Here is a 17,218-nt window from a genome sequence, read left to right on the forward strand (position 1 = left end):
TTCTGTCTCACCTAACAAAAAATTTACAAGTTTAATTATGGAAACTTTTTTCCTTATTAGATGTACCTTTTCTTGGCTTCATTCACTCATACTTGAATATAATGTATTAAAGATACAGTTCATAAAACTAGGTAAGTCAAGTGGAGTAAATAGGAATAAACATAGTAAACATGTCACAGCATATGCTGCCACATGAGTGAGCAGGTGGCAACATGCATTGCCAAGGGATTCATAGCTCTCAGGTTCAGAACAGATGGCAACATGCATTGCCAAGGGACTCTTAGCTCTCGGGTTCAGGTTCTGAACTACATAATATGAGTCGTCAGCCAGTGAAAGATTGCGAAGTTACGGTACCAGGGAGAAATTCTCCATTTGCCATTCAGCTTTGTGTCCTAGAAATGCAAGAAACAGCATAACTCGTAGAGAAACGGCAAAGTCTTAGTACTTTCAGTGGCTCTTGAGCACTTGACTGTGTGGAATGGCTAGTAATGAAACCATGACTAGATTTTCAAAAATATCATAATACTTTGGTTTTGGAAACAGCTTTCTTCATTTGGAGAATTGATAAAAGATTCCAATAATTTCTGTTGCAGCAAACTACATTCCTATGGTGTCAGTACTACTCGTCCCTTGGGCAAAATGTGATGGTCGGCTAGCAGTACTTCTCATTTGTGTTGCTGTTGGAGCAACAGGAGCTTCATTATGCGGAATGCACTGTGCATTCCAGGTTAGTTAGTTTATTCCATGTTGTATCTTAAATGATAGTGTAAATTATGAACAAGAAACAGTTAGATAAAAGGCAGATACAGAAAACAAACAAATAGGTGTTTTAAGGATTACTAAAGAAAGGCTTGAGCTTCAGAGAAAATTCAATACTAAACTTAATATACATAAAAGGATGCTCTGGAAAATTACTGAAAAATTTGACAAGCAGCAGAGTTAAGAATTTTGTGACATAAGTGTAGAGTTATAGCACATGTAATAAATAATAAATAAGTGTACTGCTACCAAAACCAAGGAATATATATATTACATTATATTATATTTATTTATTTTATTATACTTTGTTGCTGCCTCCCGTGTTAGCGAGGAAACAGACGAAAGAATGGCCCAACCCACCCAAATACACATGTATATACACACACACGCACATACATACCTATACATTTCAACATATACATATATATACATAGAGAGGTATACATATATACATATGTACATAATTCATACTGCCTTTATTCATTCCTCATTCCTGTTGCCACCACGCCACACATGAAATGACAACCCCCTCCCCCCTCACACGCACGAGGTAGTGCTAGGAAAAGACAACAAAGGCCACATTCATTCACACTCAGTCTCTAGCTGTCATGTATGATGCACCAAAACCATAGCTCCCTTTCAACATCCAGGCCCCACAAAACTTTCCATGGTTTACTCCAGATGCTTCACATGCCCTGGTTCAATCCATTGACAGCATGTTGACCCTGGTATACCACATCATTCCAATTCACTCTATTCCTTGCATGCCTTTCACCCTCCTGCATGTTCAGGCCCCGATCGCTCAAAATCTTTTTCACTCCATCCTTCCACCTCCAGTTTGGTCTCCCACTTCTCCTTGTTCCCTCCACCTCTGCACATATTCTCTTTGTCAATCTTTCCTCACTCATTCTCTCCACCTGACCAAACCATTTCAATACACCCTCTTCTGCTTACTCAACCACACTCTTTTATTACCCACATCTCTCTTACCCTTTCATATATATTATCCCTGGGGATGCGGGAGAAAGAATACTTCCCACATATTCCCTGCATGTCATAAAAAACGACTAAAGGGGGAGGGAGTGGGGGGTTGGAAATCCTCCCTTCTCGTCTTTAATTTACCACAAAAAGGAATAGAGAATGGGGCCAAGTGAGGATATTCCCTCTAGGGCTCAGTCCTCTTTTCTTAGCGCTACCTCGCTAACGCGGGGTGGTGGCGGGATTGGATGAAGGCAGCATGTATGAATATGATGTATGAATATGTACATGTGTATATATGTATATGTGTGTATGTATATGTATGTATACATTGAAATGTATAGGTATGTATTTGTGCATGTGTGTGCATTTATGTACATATATATGTGTATGTGGGTGGGTTGGGCCATTCTTTCGTCAGTTTCCTTGCCCTACCTCGCTAACGCGGGAGACAGTGACAATAATAAAATAGATAAATAATGAGATGGCCTTAAAGCTTCATTTGCCTATTCTGTCTCACCTAACAAAAAATTTACAAGTTTAATTATGGAAACTTTTTTCCTTATTAGATGTACCTTTTCTTGGCTTCATTCACTCATACTTGAATATAATGTATTAAAGATACAGTTCATAAAACTAGGTAAGTCAAGTGGAGTAAATAGGAATGAACATAGTAAACATGTCACAGCATATGCTGCCACATGAGTGAGCAGGTGGCAACATGCATTGCCAAGGGATTCATAGCTCTCAGGTTCAGAACAGATGGCAACATGCATTGCCAAGGGACTCTTAGCTCTCGGGTTCAGGTTCTGAACTACATAATATGAGTCGTCAGCCAGTGAAAGATTGCGAAGTTACAGTACCAGGGAGAAATTCTCCATTTGCCATTCAGCTTTGTGTCCTAGAAATGCAAGAAACAGCATAACTCATAGAGAAACGGCAAAGTCTTAGTACTTTCAGTTGCTCTTGAGCACTTGAATGTGTTGAATGGCTAGTAATGAAACCATGACTAGATTTTCAAAAATATCATAATACTTTGGTTTTGGAAACAGCTTTCTTCATTTGGAGAATTGATAAAAGATTCCAATAATTTCTGTTGCAGCAAACTACATTCCTATGGTGTCAGTACTACTCGTCCCTTGGGCAAAATGTGATGGTCGGCTAGCAGTACTTCTCATTTGTGTTGCTGTTGGAGCAACAGGAGCTTCATTATGCGGAATGCACTGTGCATTCCAGGTTAGTTAGTTTATTCCATGTTGTATCTTAAATGATAGTGTAAATTATGAACAAGAAACAGTTAGATAAAAGGCAGATACAGAAAACAAACAAATAGGTGTTTTAAGGATTACTAAAGAAAGGCTTGAGCTTCAGAGAAAATTCAATACTAAACTTAATATACATAAAAGGATGCTCTGGAAAATTACTGAAAAATTTGACAAGCAGCAGAGTTAAGAATTTTGTGACATAAGTGTAGAGTTATAGCACGTGTAATAAATAATAAATAAGTGTACTGCTACCAAAACCAAGGAATATATATATTACATTATATTATATTTATTTATTTTATTATACTTTGTTGCTGCCTCCCGTGTTAGCGAGGAAACAGACGAAAGAATGGCCCAACCCACCCAAATACACATGTATATACACACACATGCACATACATACCTATACATTTCAACATATACATATATATACATAGAGAGGTATACATATATACTTATGTACATAATTCATACTGCCTTTATTCATTCCTCATTCCTGTTGCCACCACGCCACACATGAAATGACAACCCCCTCCCCCCTCACACGCACGAGGTAGTGCTAGGAAAAGACAACAAAGGCCACATTCATTCACACTCAGTCTCTAGCTGTCATGTATAATGCACCAAAACCATAGCTCCCTTTCAACATCCAGGCCCCACAAAACTTTCCATGGTTTACTCCAGATGCTTCACATGCCCTGGTTCAATCCATTGACAGCATGTTGACCCTGGTATACCACATCATTACAATTCACTCTATTCCTTGCATGCCTTTCACCCTCCTGCATGTTCAGGCCCCAATCGCTCAAAATCTTTTTCACTCCATCCTTCCACCTCCAGTTTGGTCTCCCACTTCTCCTTGTTCCCTCCACCTCTGCACATATTCTCTTTGTCAATCTTTCCTCACTCATTCTCTCCACCTGACCAAACCATTTCAATACACCCTCTTCTGCTCTCTCAACCTCACTCTTTTTATTACCACACATCTCTCTTACCCTTTCATTACTTACTCGATCATACCACCTCACACCACATATTGTCCTCAAACATCTCATTTCCAACACATCCACCCTCCTCCACACAACCCTATCTATAGCCCATGCCTCGCAACCATATAACATTGTTGGAACCACTATTCAATCAAACCTACCCATTTTTGCTTTCCGAGATAATGTTCTCACCTTTCCCACCGTTTTCAACACTCCCAGAGCTTTCGCTCCCTCCCCCACCCTGTGACTCACTTCCGCTTCCATGGTATATCTCTATACACGAAAGACCAAAGAGGACTGGAAAGGAGTCCCACTCTAATTTGGGAGTAATCCCAATGATAATATGTGGGTAAATCCATCATCTGCCCCTAAGGACTGGGTCATTTTGTGCTCACCACCATCTCCTCATCAGATGAACACTTATATCAAAGATCTAAAGCCTCTCTGTATCCAAATGAACACAGCTGTCATTATCTGCTCTGTCTTTAACCCAGCAACTTACACATGTATTGAAATTAGATCATGGGCTTTCCTTGAAAATATAATCCTTAAATGGTTCTTATGATGATGCTCCTGTAGAAAAATGTCTACTTGTTAAATAATAATTTAATTTTTCCATTTTTTCTTTAGATATCTAGCAGCTTAAAGAGGTCTCTTCCATTGCCAGAAAAGCAAGGGGAAATTTTTGCTTTCCTTATTACCTTTATAGCCACCATTACAGATTCATGGTTGTCAATGAGTGGGCCCTGTGTATATGATGACCCTGCAGAAAATATGTAAACTGTTGTATGAATGAAGTGATAAGAAGGAACACTTATCTTATGCATCAGGTGTAGAGGAGAGCAAACAAATATAAAGCAAGAAATATGTAGAAATAAGCGATGTAGAGTGTAACTTTAGTGGAATTACATGAAGAGGGGAACAGCATGGGAGATATCTCCACAATGCTTACTTGAGCTTGTTCAAGTGGAAGTCATGCAACAAATGCACCTAATTTTCTCTGTGTGATCCTGAGATGATGAAGAACTACGATAACAGACGATAGGTATATTATCTCTCACCCGCACCCATATGCCTAACCATTGTGACCATTTTCCTAATATTCTGGAACTATTTTTCACCTCTTAATCCTTCGCACAGCAACTAAACACTCTCACCCCACTTGGTTAATATGCCCTAACTCTTATAAATGTCTTTATTCTAATGGCATCATCCCCTTCTACATGTAGATATTTGCACCTCAACAAAGCTGGGTGGAATCTATCAATCTATATAATGCTTGTTCCAATTAGAACTTCCTCAAAGGAGTGGCCACAGCAACAGTCTCCATAACTAAAGAACTCCACTGCCATTTCTAAGCCTTTAGTGCCTCACGTAAATAGGCCTCTGGCAGAAGGCAAGTCTAGTGCTGTGTTTGCAGAGGCTCCTACCTAATGCCTACTTCTACCTAATGCTCCTGCCTAAATGTTCCTACCTACTACTTCTATCTACTGCTCCTACCATTTTGCCAAAAGTCAGTTATAGTGCATAGTGTTCACTGCAGGAAAATTTAGTTGCAAAGAATGAGCTGCATGATTTAAGAGTTGTCAAGTGTTATTTGTGACAAGGAGAGATTGTATGTTTGTGGACAGAATGCCAGTAGTCCACATGTTAAAGGCAGAAAGAAAATTCTTATCTGACTTTCCTTAAATAAGCTGCTGTCTTATGTAGTGATGCTTATGTCTCTGCCAGATGCATATCAAGGTTACTGTTATGGGAATGGAAGCAATTTATCCCCTCTTCCTCCAAGACAACCTTTTTCATCCAATCCATCATTGAAACATTCAGTTAGGGATCAGGCATATTGGGCTTGGAAAAACTCTCTTTGATCTGACTCCCACTTAGTATTTATCACTGCCCATAATTACTGTATGTTATCCATGAGGCTAAGCATTCTTCATTCAAAGAAAGTACAATAACATCTTGTCATCCATAGACAGGTCTTTCTTGCCATTAGTTAAAGTCATAGTTAACTTCTGTGGCTCTACCTTTTCCTTCACTTTTCTGTTCTGACAATACTATAGCTATCTCTCCCATATACAAAACAACTGTCTTTGGTTCCTGATTCTCCTCTAACTCTACCTTGAATGGCTCTAACATTCCTTCACCCCCGAATGCTCCTTTTACTAATCCTATGACCCTTCCCATAATCTCTATTGGAAATTTAAAAAAGGCTTCTCTTTCTAGACATAAGGAATACTTATGGTTCTGATGGCATCCATCCCCTTGTGCTCAATGTGCCTCTGAACTTGCACCTGTGCTTGCTCATGTTTAATTTAAAAAACAGAACTTTTTCCTTCTTAGAAGTAGGTAGTGGTACATCCTGTGCCTAAAAAGGGTGACTGTTTCCAGTCTTTGAATCCTTCCTCAATTTTCGTATTTCACAGTCTTCTCTCTGGCCACCAGTATGGCTTCCATAAGGCAAGATCCACTGGTGTAATTCTTTCCTATCTTATTAATGTCTGGTCATCATCCCTGAAAGATTTTGTGGAATCTTGCATAGTTGCCCATGATACATCCAAAGCATTTGACAAGGTTTCGCACTGGGGTCTTCTCTCTAAGCTCTTCTCTTTTGGCTTCCCTCCCTCACTTGGATCAGTCCCTCCTCTTTTCTCCATCCATCTAGGTTCTGTCCTGTCTCTGACACTTTTCCTCCTTTTTATCAAGGATTTCCTTTCTTCCACAAAACAACCAAATGCACTCATATGGTGACAACACTGCATTCTCAACATCTTTCAATTCTGCTCCTTCTTGTCTAACTCGATCAACATTTTGTCTTGTCACAACTTCCATAATAAGTTCAGACTTAGACAATATATCTCCATGGGGTAGACAAATCTGGTCGTTTAATGTCTTCACGACCCAGTTTCTTCCAATCTTTCTATTGAAAATTTCTCAGCACTTTCCTCTCTCCCTAACAGTTCTGTAATTCCACTTCTTGATTCAATGAACATACTTGGTATGTCTGTAATGTGGGGTTTCCACTTTATCTTGGAAACCCCACATTAAGGAAACTGGGAATCCTGTTTAAATGTCAAAATTTCTTTTCTTCCAAACAGTTGCTTGATTTATACAAAGGATTGACCCATCCTTGCATGGAGTACTGTCACATCTGGGATGGTTCTAGCTCTGCATCCTTACTTGACAGAGTCGAGTTGAAAGTTGTCAAGACTCATAAAACTCACTTAGGCTAGCTTCAAAACTTGACTCACTTGCCGTGCACTGCAAAGATGGTTAATTTTCCTTCTATAGGTATTACTTTTGTTTTTGCTCCCAAGAACTCACTGTTTGTGTGCCCCAACCACTAGTTAGACCAAGCAATGATACTTGGCAAGCTACTGTGTCACATGAGTCCAGTGTGGCCATTGGTAACTCAATATTAATAACTGTTTCCTTCCCCACATTTCAAAGTGTTGGAACTGTCTACCCTCTCATGTCTTTCCCAATAACTATGACCTGGCACATTTTAAAGAACAGGTTTTCCACTTCCTCCAGACTTTGTAAACACTTTCCCTTGTCACTTCTTTTTCCCTTGCATTGGCCTGTACATATATCAATTAAGGCTTGGACCTGAAGTGGAGTTTTGTCCGTGACTGGAGCCTCCAACAAGGAGAAAAATCATCTTGAAGAAAAAAACCTTCCCTATGATTGCCATCATTCTCCTTCATCCATATTTAAGGTGGCTGGTTTCATACTTCTAGGCATATTTATGTTATTTGCCACCAATAATGTAGTCGAGTATGACAGAAGAGTATGAAACCCAGGTCAAGAAAAAAAAAATCAGTATCCTCCCCAAGCACATACCAGTCATTCTCCCTCATCCCTGATTTTTGGTAAGGGTCATGTAATATTGCTAAATATGGTATGCCTTTGTATGAAATACAATTAAAAGTGTGTGAGCCACAGAAGGAGAGAGAGAAACAACTCCATGTCCTTCCATCAATAATTATAGGGAACTGTCAAACATGTCAACCCCACTAACCTCCTTCCACGCCTCACTCAGGCCAGGCAAAAGGTATTTTTATATATCTTTCTCATTATTTTCTCCTTCCTTTACATGACAGTTTATCATTTTAAATGGGCGATTACTTTTTGGTGCATATGCAGATGGACACTGCAGTTAATTACATTATGTAGGAGTTATTGGGAGCCATAAGTCCAGTGTTCTCAGAAATTTTTTAAAAGTGATGGGATTAAAGGCACAATTATGAAGACTGAAACAAGGCTGTTATTGCATTCCCCCTATTACCATAGATTGTGCAGTTACCTATTTATACTGTACGGGGAGGGACTTTTACACTACTGAGAACCCATTTCATGAAAAATGTTTATTATAAAGCTTCTTAAATTTCTGTGTGCAGTTTGCATTAACCAAATCTACAGTCATTTTAGTCATCAGCCACTCATACTATAAAAGTACTTCTTCCAGTCTTTTTTCATAAGTTTCCAGCTAAATCTCAAGCTATGTCCTCTGGTTGTTCTATCACATCTCTCATAGAACTTTTCACAATCTGTGCCAAAGATCTGTTTTAAAAACCTTAAGGTTGTGATGAGATCATCACTGTACTCTCTTCAAGGTGGACAAATTCAAAATCTTCAACCTTTTCCTGTGATTCGACCGTCTTATTTCTGGTACCATCTTTGTTGCTCTCTTCTGGATTCTCTATTAGCTCTTCATGCTTCTTTAAGTGTGATGGAGGAGAGGGTTTGAGTATTTTGAAGGACTGTAAATGTGTTAGATGACTCGGCCAGCAAAAGTGGGTGCTTAGGATATGGATGTATTTAGAGCAAGAGACATGACATGTGGTTGGGTAAAAAGAAGGGGATGAAAGCCTTGTATAAGATGAAGTGTGGCAAAGTGACTGGGATTGCAGTTGAATTTTGCAAGATAAGAGGATAGCAGTTTTAGTAATTGTTTAATTAGGTTTGGATTGCAGTTGAATTTCACAAGATAAAGGATTAGTTTTATGGATTAGTTAATTAGGATTTTCCTTCTCATACACATCTTCTGTTGTGTATAATTATGCAAATCAAAATTTGATTGAAATTTTGAAGAGCTGGACAAATGCTTTGTTCCTTATTGCAATTTTTGTTTTCATTTATGTGGGACAGATGAAGTACATATCCCATGATATATCCAGTGTAACTATGTAGACATTTTTTCCATACTCTCATAACACTTCTTATTTATAACTCTCCATATGTAACAGAACTAGTTATCAGGTGTAACTCGCTTTTATTTATATTTCCACCTTTGCATCACAGATCTTCTATCAGCCTTTCTTCTGCCATAAGTTCTCCAAAGCCTTACTGTTCAAATAAGCTTTCATGTTTTTGCTTTCTGATAACTTTTCAAAAGTCTCTCATCATTTTTTCATCACTTTGTGCTCACTGTTTTCAGTACACTATGCAGAATCTCAATTTTTCTTCCTTTTTTGAAAATTAAGGTTCCAATATATTTTATTGAATTTCATATGGTGTTAATTTTTTTTTTCTTGAAGGAGTTGGCACCTAACTTCTCAGGGACATTAACTGGTATATCCAACACCTTTGCTACTATTCCTGGGTTCCTTGCTCCTGCCATCACAGGAGCCATTATCAATAACCAGGTATAGTTGATGATACTGTTTCTTGTTACAAATGCTGAAGAGAAACTGCTTTATAAAGCCTTATAATATAGTACATTATACTCTTCATGATTAAATCATTCATATTAATTTAAGAAATGTATGTGATGTGCCTTGTATCCTTGCTATTCTTTATTGGCCACTGTTGGTACAATCAAGTTTTGATGTGTATATATATATATATATATATATATAATGACAGGATTGGATCATAATATGCAGTACTGTATTATCTTTATGAGTAATTGGATAAAATCTTAGTATATTTGCTCATTCTGTGAATGCAGGTGGATATACATGAATTAATAGTTCCACTACAGCAGTAGTAGTGTTCTGACAGGTGAAATAGAGACTGATTATTGTACTGTACCAAGTTATCAACTTGTTAATGCATTAGTGAAGGTTAATGAAGTCATTGGAATACAGGGAGCTTCACCAATTGTTAGGTCTATTGGCTCATTTGCAGCAAAATAGCAACAGCACAGTATGGTTTCTTTGTTAGATGTGACAAAAATATCATAACTCTTGAATATCCATTGGATAACTCATAGCTCATGCAAGATAAAGATTTCTTTTGATTTTTAGCAAACTCTAAGTCGGTGGAAGGAAGTATTCCAGCTAGTATCGCTTGTGTACCTGGTTGTGTGCTCTCTCTACCTTATCTTCATGTCAGCTGAGGTCCAGCCCTGGAATGAAGGGAGTACTGAAAAACGGTAAGATTTGTATGTAATGCAGCTTTTTAGGAATAATTAATAATTTGCAAATGATATAAACCTCTTAATGATTTCTTTGTAAGTATCATTTGATAGGCTCTCGTACAGAATCCCTCTGAATGTCAGTCTTCATGCATCATCACTCTCACTAATGTTCTCCATTACTTTCCTTCCAACTTGCTTCCTTTTATCCTTTTATCTGTTTCCACTTATCTCACTTAAGTATACCTTTTTCTTCTTTCTACATTCATTCTCACCCTCCCATATAACCTGATTATTAAAAGTTTTAGTAACCACTCCATTATACCATAGCCCCACTTATTTCTTCATTCCTCAATTTGTCCATTACCTAAACCTTTACTTCTCATCGAGAATACATGTGAAAATGAGCACTTTCTTTCTTTATTTCAGAATAAAACCTCTTAAAAACATTGTTCAGCTGAAAACTGTGTAAGGGAAGTATTTGATTTCTGTAGTGGTGTGTTTGTTTTATTGTTACTATGATAATGTTGTTAAAATTCTGTTGAGTGTCATAGAATATTAATTGACTGTTGCACTATCAAAGGTTTATGATGTATTAAAAATAGATGTAGAAACCACTTGTCTGTCTCACACGAGTGGGAAATGAAAGTAAGGGATGATAGTGAGAAATTAGTTATAAGTATGGTTTTGTGTATTTGCATTTGCAGATTTGAATATTACTGGTAGCACCTGACAGCATAACTAATTGGGTAACATTACAACTTCGCATTTTAATCTGGAAAATCTCCTTATTCATAACTTTAGAAACTTGGAAATGTCTTTACTTTTTTAAAACATACCTGCTGTAGGAGTTCCTTCTATCTTTATGAGGCTCCTGCACAGCTACAATATGTAAATGAAGAAAATATTCTCATATTGATTTTTTCATTTCACTGATCATGTTAAGTAAATATGAATTATGATAAATAGCTGAGTACAGGAAACTGTCAGGTTGTATGTCTGCACTAATGAAGTCTGTAACATTGGTGAAAAGTTGTTATGCATATGTACAGAGTATATTTATTTATTCATTTATCTTGCTTTGTCGCTGTCTCCCATGTTAGCGAGGTAGCGCAAGGAAACAGATGAAAGAATGGCCCAACCCACCCACATACACATGTATATACATACACATCCACACACACAAATATACATACTTATATATCTCAACGTATACATATATATACACACACAGACATATACATATATACACATGTACATAGTTCATACTGTCCGCCTTTATTCATTCCCATTGCCACCCTGCCACACATGAAATAACAACCCCCTCCCCTCTCATGTGCACGAGGTAGCACTAGGAAAAGACAACAAAGGCCACATTCGTTCACACTCAATCTCTAGCTGTCATGTAATAATGCACTGAAACCACAGCTCCCTTTCCACATCCAGGCCTCACAGAACTTTCCATGGTTTACCCCAGACGCTTCACATGCCCTGGTTCAATCCATTGAAAGTACGTCAACCCCGATGTACCACATCGTTCCAATTCACTCTATTCCTTGCACGCCTTTCACCCTCTTGCATGTTCAGGCCCCAATCACTCAAAATCTTTTCCACTCCATCTTTCCACCTCCAATTTGGTCTCCCACTTCTCGTTCCCTCCACCTCTGACACATATATCCTCTTGGTCAATCTTTCCTCACTCATTCTCTCCAGGTGACCAAACCATTTCAAAACACCCTCTTCTGCTCTCTCAACCACACTCTTTTTATTTCCACACATCTCTCTTACTCGTACATTACTTACTCGATCAAACCACCTCGCACCACATATTGTCCTCAAACATCTCATTTCCAGCACATCAACCCTCCTCCGCACAACTCTATCCATAGCCCACACCTCGCAACCATAAGACATTGTTGGAACCACTATGGTATATAAAAACAAAAAGACTACCATGGTGGTTACTCCTGTGCTCATTATAATCCTGCAAGTCTCTCTTACCTTCTTTCAGTTGCCTGTTTGTAGAAAAAAGAATAGTTTACCCTTGTGGGACCCTGTCAAAGAATTTTTTTAAATTTCCTAATAATTTTGTGAGTCTCAACACTTAGCTTCCTCCATTTACTGAACACTGCATTCCTATGGTAATACTTCTTATCTTTTTCTGTCCTGTTTCATACTTGTTTTCTTACTATGGTCTGTGTTTTATCTCTCTGTACTATTTAAAAGGAGTGTACATTGTTAATATTATCACAGTCATTCAGAATTTTGAAAGTTGTAATCCCATCTACTTTGATACTTTCCTCTTTCACTGCTAAGTCTGTACCACTAATTTCTTCATAAATCAACTCCATTTCAGGTACAATTCCAACTATTTAAACTTCTCAGGTCTATGTTTCTTCAAGTGAGAAGACTTAATTTGAGATGGTTTTCTTAAGCATGTCTAAGACATCTTGCATATCTCTTCATATACATTTCTCTGATGTAATTCTCATACTGTATCAAGCATGAAATAATTTGACTCCATAACAAATCTCCTGATGTGGTGTACTACCAGCAAACTGAGTGCTGTGTCATTCCCCAAGTCACTTTCTTGCTTGGATTCAAATAGTTTGTAGCCTGAAAGATTATAACTTTGCCCACTTAGATTTTGTCCTATTTCATTACTTTGTATATGGTTAGGCTATATCTGACCTATTCTGGAACCCTTAGAAGACTTCACTATTTCACAGGGCCTTATCTCATAAACTATTTGTCAGACAATGTGTGTCTGTCTCGCTGTCTGCTCCTGTTGGTCTTTATGTTCTTCAAGCTGTGACTGTGAAATATATATTATGTCATTGGGTGTAGTCCACCATAAATTCATTAAGGATTGGCATACAAATGACAATATATGCAGGCAAATTACACTGATCTCATTGGTATCTGAATTATTTTCTTAATTCTTGTATTATTGATAGTATTTTCTTCCTTTACTTCATTTAAAATTTTGTCTTGTGCAGAATGTTATCCATATTCATTACTTCATTGTTCAGCATAATGTTCTGTATATTAGGAATATTTTAACATTAGCTAAGAGTGTGGTTTACTATTATTATTATACTTGATCACTGCTTCCTGTGTCAATGAGGTAGTGCCAGGAAACAAAGAAAGAAAGACCCATTCACTCATATGTACACATTTATACATACACATTCATATACATACACAGACATATATATGTACACATGTACATATTTATACTTGCTCGCCTTCATCCATTCCCAGTGCCACCCCGCCACACAGGAAACAGCATTGCCTCCCCCTGCATCAGCAAGGTAGTGCCAGGAAAACAGACAAAAAAGGCCATGTTTGTTCACACTCAAGTCTCCAGCTATCATGTGTAATGCACAGAAACCACAGCTCCCTTTCCACATCCAGGCCCCACAGACCTTTCCATGGTTTACTCATGATGTTTCACATATCCTGGTTCAGTCCATTGACAGCATGTCGACCCCAGTATACCATATCATTTCAAAGCACTCTGTTCCTTGCATGCCTCTCACCCTCCTGCATGTTCAGGCCCCAATTGCTCAAAATCTTTTTCACTTCATCTTCTGCCTCCAATTTAGTCTCCTGCTTCTCCTTGCTCCCTCTCTGACACATATATCCTCTTTGTCAACCTTTCCTCACTCATTCTCTCCATATGTCCAAACCATTTCAACACACCCTCTTCTATTCTCTCAACCACAATCTTTTTGTTACCACATATCTCTCTTACCCTTTCATAACTTACTCAATCAAACAACCCCACATCACATATTGTCCAAAAATATTTCATTTCCAACACATTCACCCTATGCCATACAACCCTATATATAGCCCATGCCTTACAACATATAATATTGTTGGAACTACTGTTCTTTCAAACATATCAATTTTTGCTCTTTGAGATAATGTTTTCTCTTCCCTCACATTCTTCATTGCTCCCAGAACCTTCACCCCCTCCCCCACCCTGTGACTCACTTCTGCTTCCATGGTTCCATTGGCTGTCAAGTCCACTCCCAGATATCTAAAACACTTCACTTCCTCCAATTTTTCTCCTTTCAAACTTCCATCCTAACTAAATTGTACCTAAACCTTGATGCACCTAACGACCTTGCTCTTGTTCACATTTTCTATCAACATTCTCCTTTCATGCACTTTTCCAACTCAGTCACCAATTTCTGCAGTTTCTCACTCGAATCAGCCAACAGTTCTGTATCATCGGCGAACAACTGACTCACTTCCCAGACCCTTTCATCCCCAACAGACTGCATGCTCACCCCTCTCTCCAGAACTCTTGCATTTACCTCTCTAAACACCCCATTCATAAACAAATTAAACAACCATGGGGACATCACACACCCCTACTGCAGATGGACCTTCACTGGGAACCAATCACTCTCCTCTCTTCCTACTTATACACATGCCTTACATCCTTGATAAAAACTTTTCACTGCTTCTAGCAGCTTACCTCCCAAACCATATACTCTTAAGATCTTCCACAAAGCATTTCTATCAACCCTATCATATGCCTTCTCCAGATCCATAAATGCTACATACAAATCCATTTGTTTTTCTAAGTATTTCTCTCACTCGTTATTCAAAGCAAACACGTGATCCACACATCCTTTACCACTTCTAAAACCACACTGCTCCTCCCCAATCTGATTCTCTGTACATGCCTTCAACCTCTCAATCAATACCCTCCCATACAATACACAGTCCTCTGTCCATAACGCTACCTTGCTAATGTGGGAGAGAAAGGCAAATATGCAGTCTGTTGTGGATGAGAGGGCTTGGGAAGTGAGTCAGTTGTTGTTTGCTGATGATACAACACTGATGGCTGATTTGAGTGAGAAACTGCAGAAGTTGGTGACTGAGTTTGGTAAGCGTGTGAAAGAAGAAAGCTAAGAGTAAATGTGAATAAGAGCAAGGTTATTATTAGGTACAGTAGAGTTGAGGGACAAGTCAATTGGGAGGTAAGTTTGAATGGAGAAAAACTGGAGGAAATGAAGTGTTTTAGATATCTGGAAGTGGATTTAGCAATGGATGGAACCATGGAAGTGGAAGCGAGTCACAGGGTGGGGGAGGGGGCGAAGGTTCAGGGAGCGATGAAGAATGTGTGGAAGGTGAGAATGTTTTCTCGGAGAGCAAAAATGGTTATGTTTGAAGGAATAGTGGTTCTAACAATGTTATATGGTTGTGAGGTGTAGGCTATAGATAGGGTTGTGTGAAGGAGGGTGGATGTGTTGGAAATGAAATGTTTGAGGACAATATGTGGCATGAGGTGGTTTGATCAAGTAAGTAATGAAAGGGTGAGTGATGTGTGGTAATAAAAAGAGTGTGGCTGAGAGAGCAGAAGAGGGTGTATTGAAATGGTTTGGTCACATGGAGAGAATGAGTGAGGAAAGATTGACAAAGAGGATGTGTGTGTCAGAGGTGGAGGGAAAGAGAAGTGGAAGACCAAATTGGAGGTGGAAAGATGGAGTGAAAAAGATTTTGAGCGATCGGGGCCTGAACATACAGGAGGGTGAAAGGCGTGCAAGGAATAGAGTGAATTGGAACGATGTGGTATAACAGGTTGAATGTGCTGTCAATGGATTGAACCAAGGCATGTGAAGAGTCTGGGGTAAACCATGGAAAGTTTTGTGGGAATGAATGTGGAAAGGGGGCTGTGGTTTCAGTGCAATGCACATGACAGCTAGAGACTGAGTGTGAACGAATATGGCCTTTGTTGTCTTTTCCTAGCGCTACCTCGCGCACATGTGGGGGGAGGGGGTTGTTATTTCATGTGGCGGGGTGGCGATAGGAATGAATAAAGGCAGACAGTATGAATTATGTCCATGTATATATATGTATATGTCTGTGTGTGTATATATATGTATATGTCTGTGTGTGTATATATATGTATATGTCTGTGTGTGTATATATATGTATATGTCTGTGTGTGTATATATATGTATATGTCTGTGTGTGTATATATATGTATATGTCTGTGTGTGTATATATATGTATATGTCTGTGTGTGTATATATATGTATATGTCTGTGTGTGTATATATATGTATATGTCTGTGTGTGTATATATATGTATATGTCTGTGTGTGTATATATATGTATATGTCTGTGTGTGTATATATATGTATATGTCTGTGTGTGTATATATATGTATATGTCTGTGTGTGTATATATATGTATATGTCTGTGTGTGTATATATATGTATATGTCTGTGTGTGTATATATATGTATATGTCTGTGTGTGTATATATATGTATATGTCTGTGTGTGTATATATATGTATATGTCTGTGTGTGTATATATATGTATATGTCTGTGTGTGTATATATATGTATATGTCTGTGTGTGTATATATATGTATATGTCTGTGTGTGTATATATATGTATATGTCTGTGTGTGTATATATATGTATATGTCTGTGTGTGTATATATATGTATATGTCTGTGTGTGTATATATATGTATATGTCTGTGTGTGTATATATATGTATATGTCTGTGTGTGTATATATATGTATATGTCTGTGTGTGTATATATATGTATATGTCTGTGTGTGTATATATATGTATATGTCTGTGTGTGTATATATATGTATATGTCTGTGTGTGTATATATATGTATATGTCTGTGTGTGTATATATATGTATATGTCTGTGTGTGTATATATATGTATATGTCTGTGTGTGTATATATATGTATATGTCTGTGTGTGTATATATATGTATATGTCTGTGTGTGTATATATATGTATATGTCTGTGTGTGTATATATATGTATATGTCTGTGTGTGTATATATATGTATATGTCTGTGTGTGTATATATATGT

General features: G+C 38.0%; 2 protein-coding genes across 11 annotated transcripts in view; one reads left to right on the top strand and one right to left on the bottom strand.

Moving 5' to 3' along the window:
• The window catches only part of LOC139747385 (sialin-like), a 35,342-nt gene extending 24,422 nt beyond the window's left edge, over positions 1–10,920 (top strand). Inside the window, exons 10-13 of one of the 2 annotated variants that reach the window (XM_071659669.1) lie at positions 594–727; positions 9,532–9,639; positions 10,243–10,370; positions 10,782–10,920. In XM_071659669.1, coding sequence (XP_071515770.1) covers positions 594–727; positions 9,532–9,639; positions 10,243–10,370; positions 10,782–10,824 — 413 coding nt within the window. In that variant the 3' untranslated portion in view covers positions 10,825–10,920. Of the gene's footprint in view, positions 1–593; positions 1,059–9,531; positions 9,640–10,242; positions 10,371–10,781 lie in introns of those variants that run through there. The other variant, XM_071659668.1, reaches the window with a different exon arrangement.
• The window catches only part of LOC139747384 (sialin-like), a 64,290-nt gene that overhangs the window by 22,620 nt on the left and 24,452 nt on the right, over positions 1–17,218 (bottom strand). For 3 of the 9 annotated variants that reach the window (XM_071659658.1, XM_071659665.1, XM_071659667.1), the window contains one exon: positions 2,829–2,923. The exons of 1 other annotated variant lie outside the window; for it this stretch is intronic. In XM_071659658.1, coding sequence (XP_071515759.1) covers positions 2,844–2,923 — 80 coding nt within the window. In that variant the 3' untranslated portion in view covers positions 2,829–2,843. Of the gene's footprint in view, positions 1–2,828; positions 2,924–9,777; positions 10,361–11,025; positions 11,235–17,218 lie in introns of those variants that run through there. 5 more of the 9 variants (XR_011712384.1, XM_071659664.1, XM_071659666.1 and 2 more) reach the window with 3 other exon arrangements.

The sequence above is a fragment of the Panulirus ornatus genome, chromosome 68 (genome assembly GCF_036320965.1).
Source record: "Panulirus ornatus isolate Po-2019 chromosome 68, ASM3632096v1, whole genome shotgun sequence".
NCBI classification, from domain to species: domain Eukaryota; kingdom Metazoa; phylum Arthropoda; class Malacostraca; order Decapoda; family Palinuridae; genus Panulirus; species Panulirus ornatus.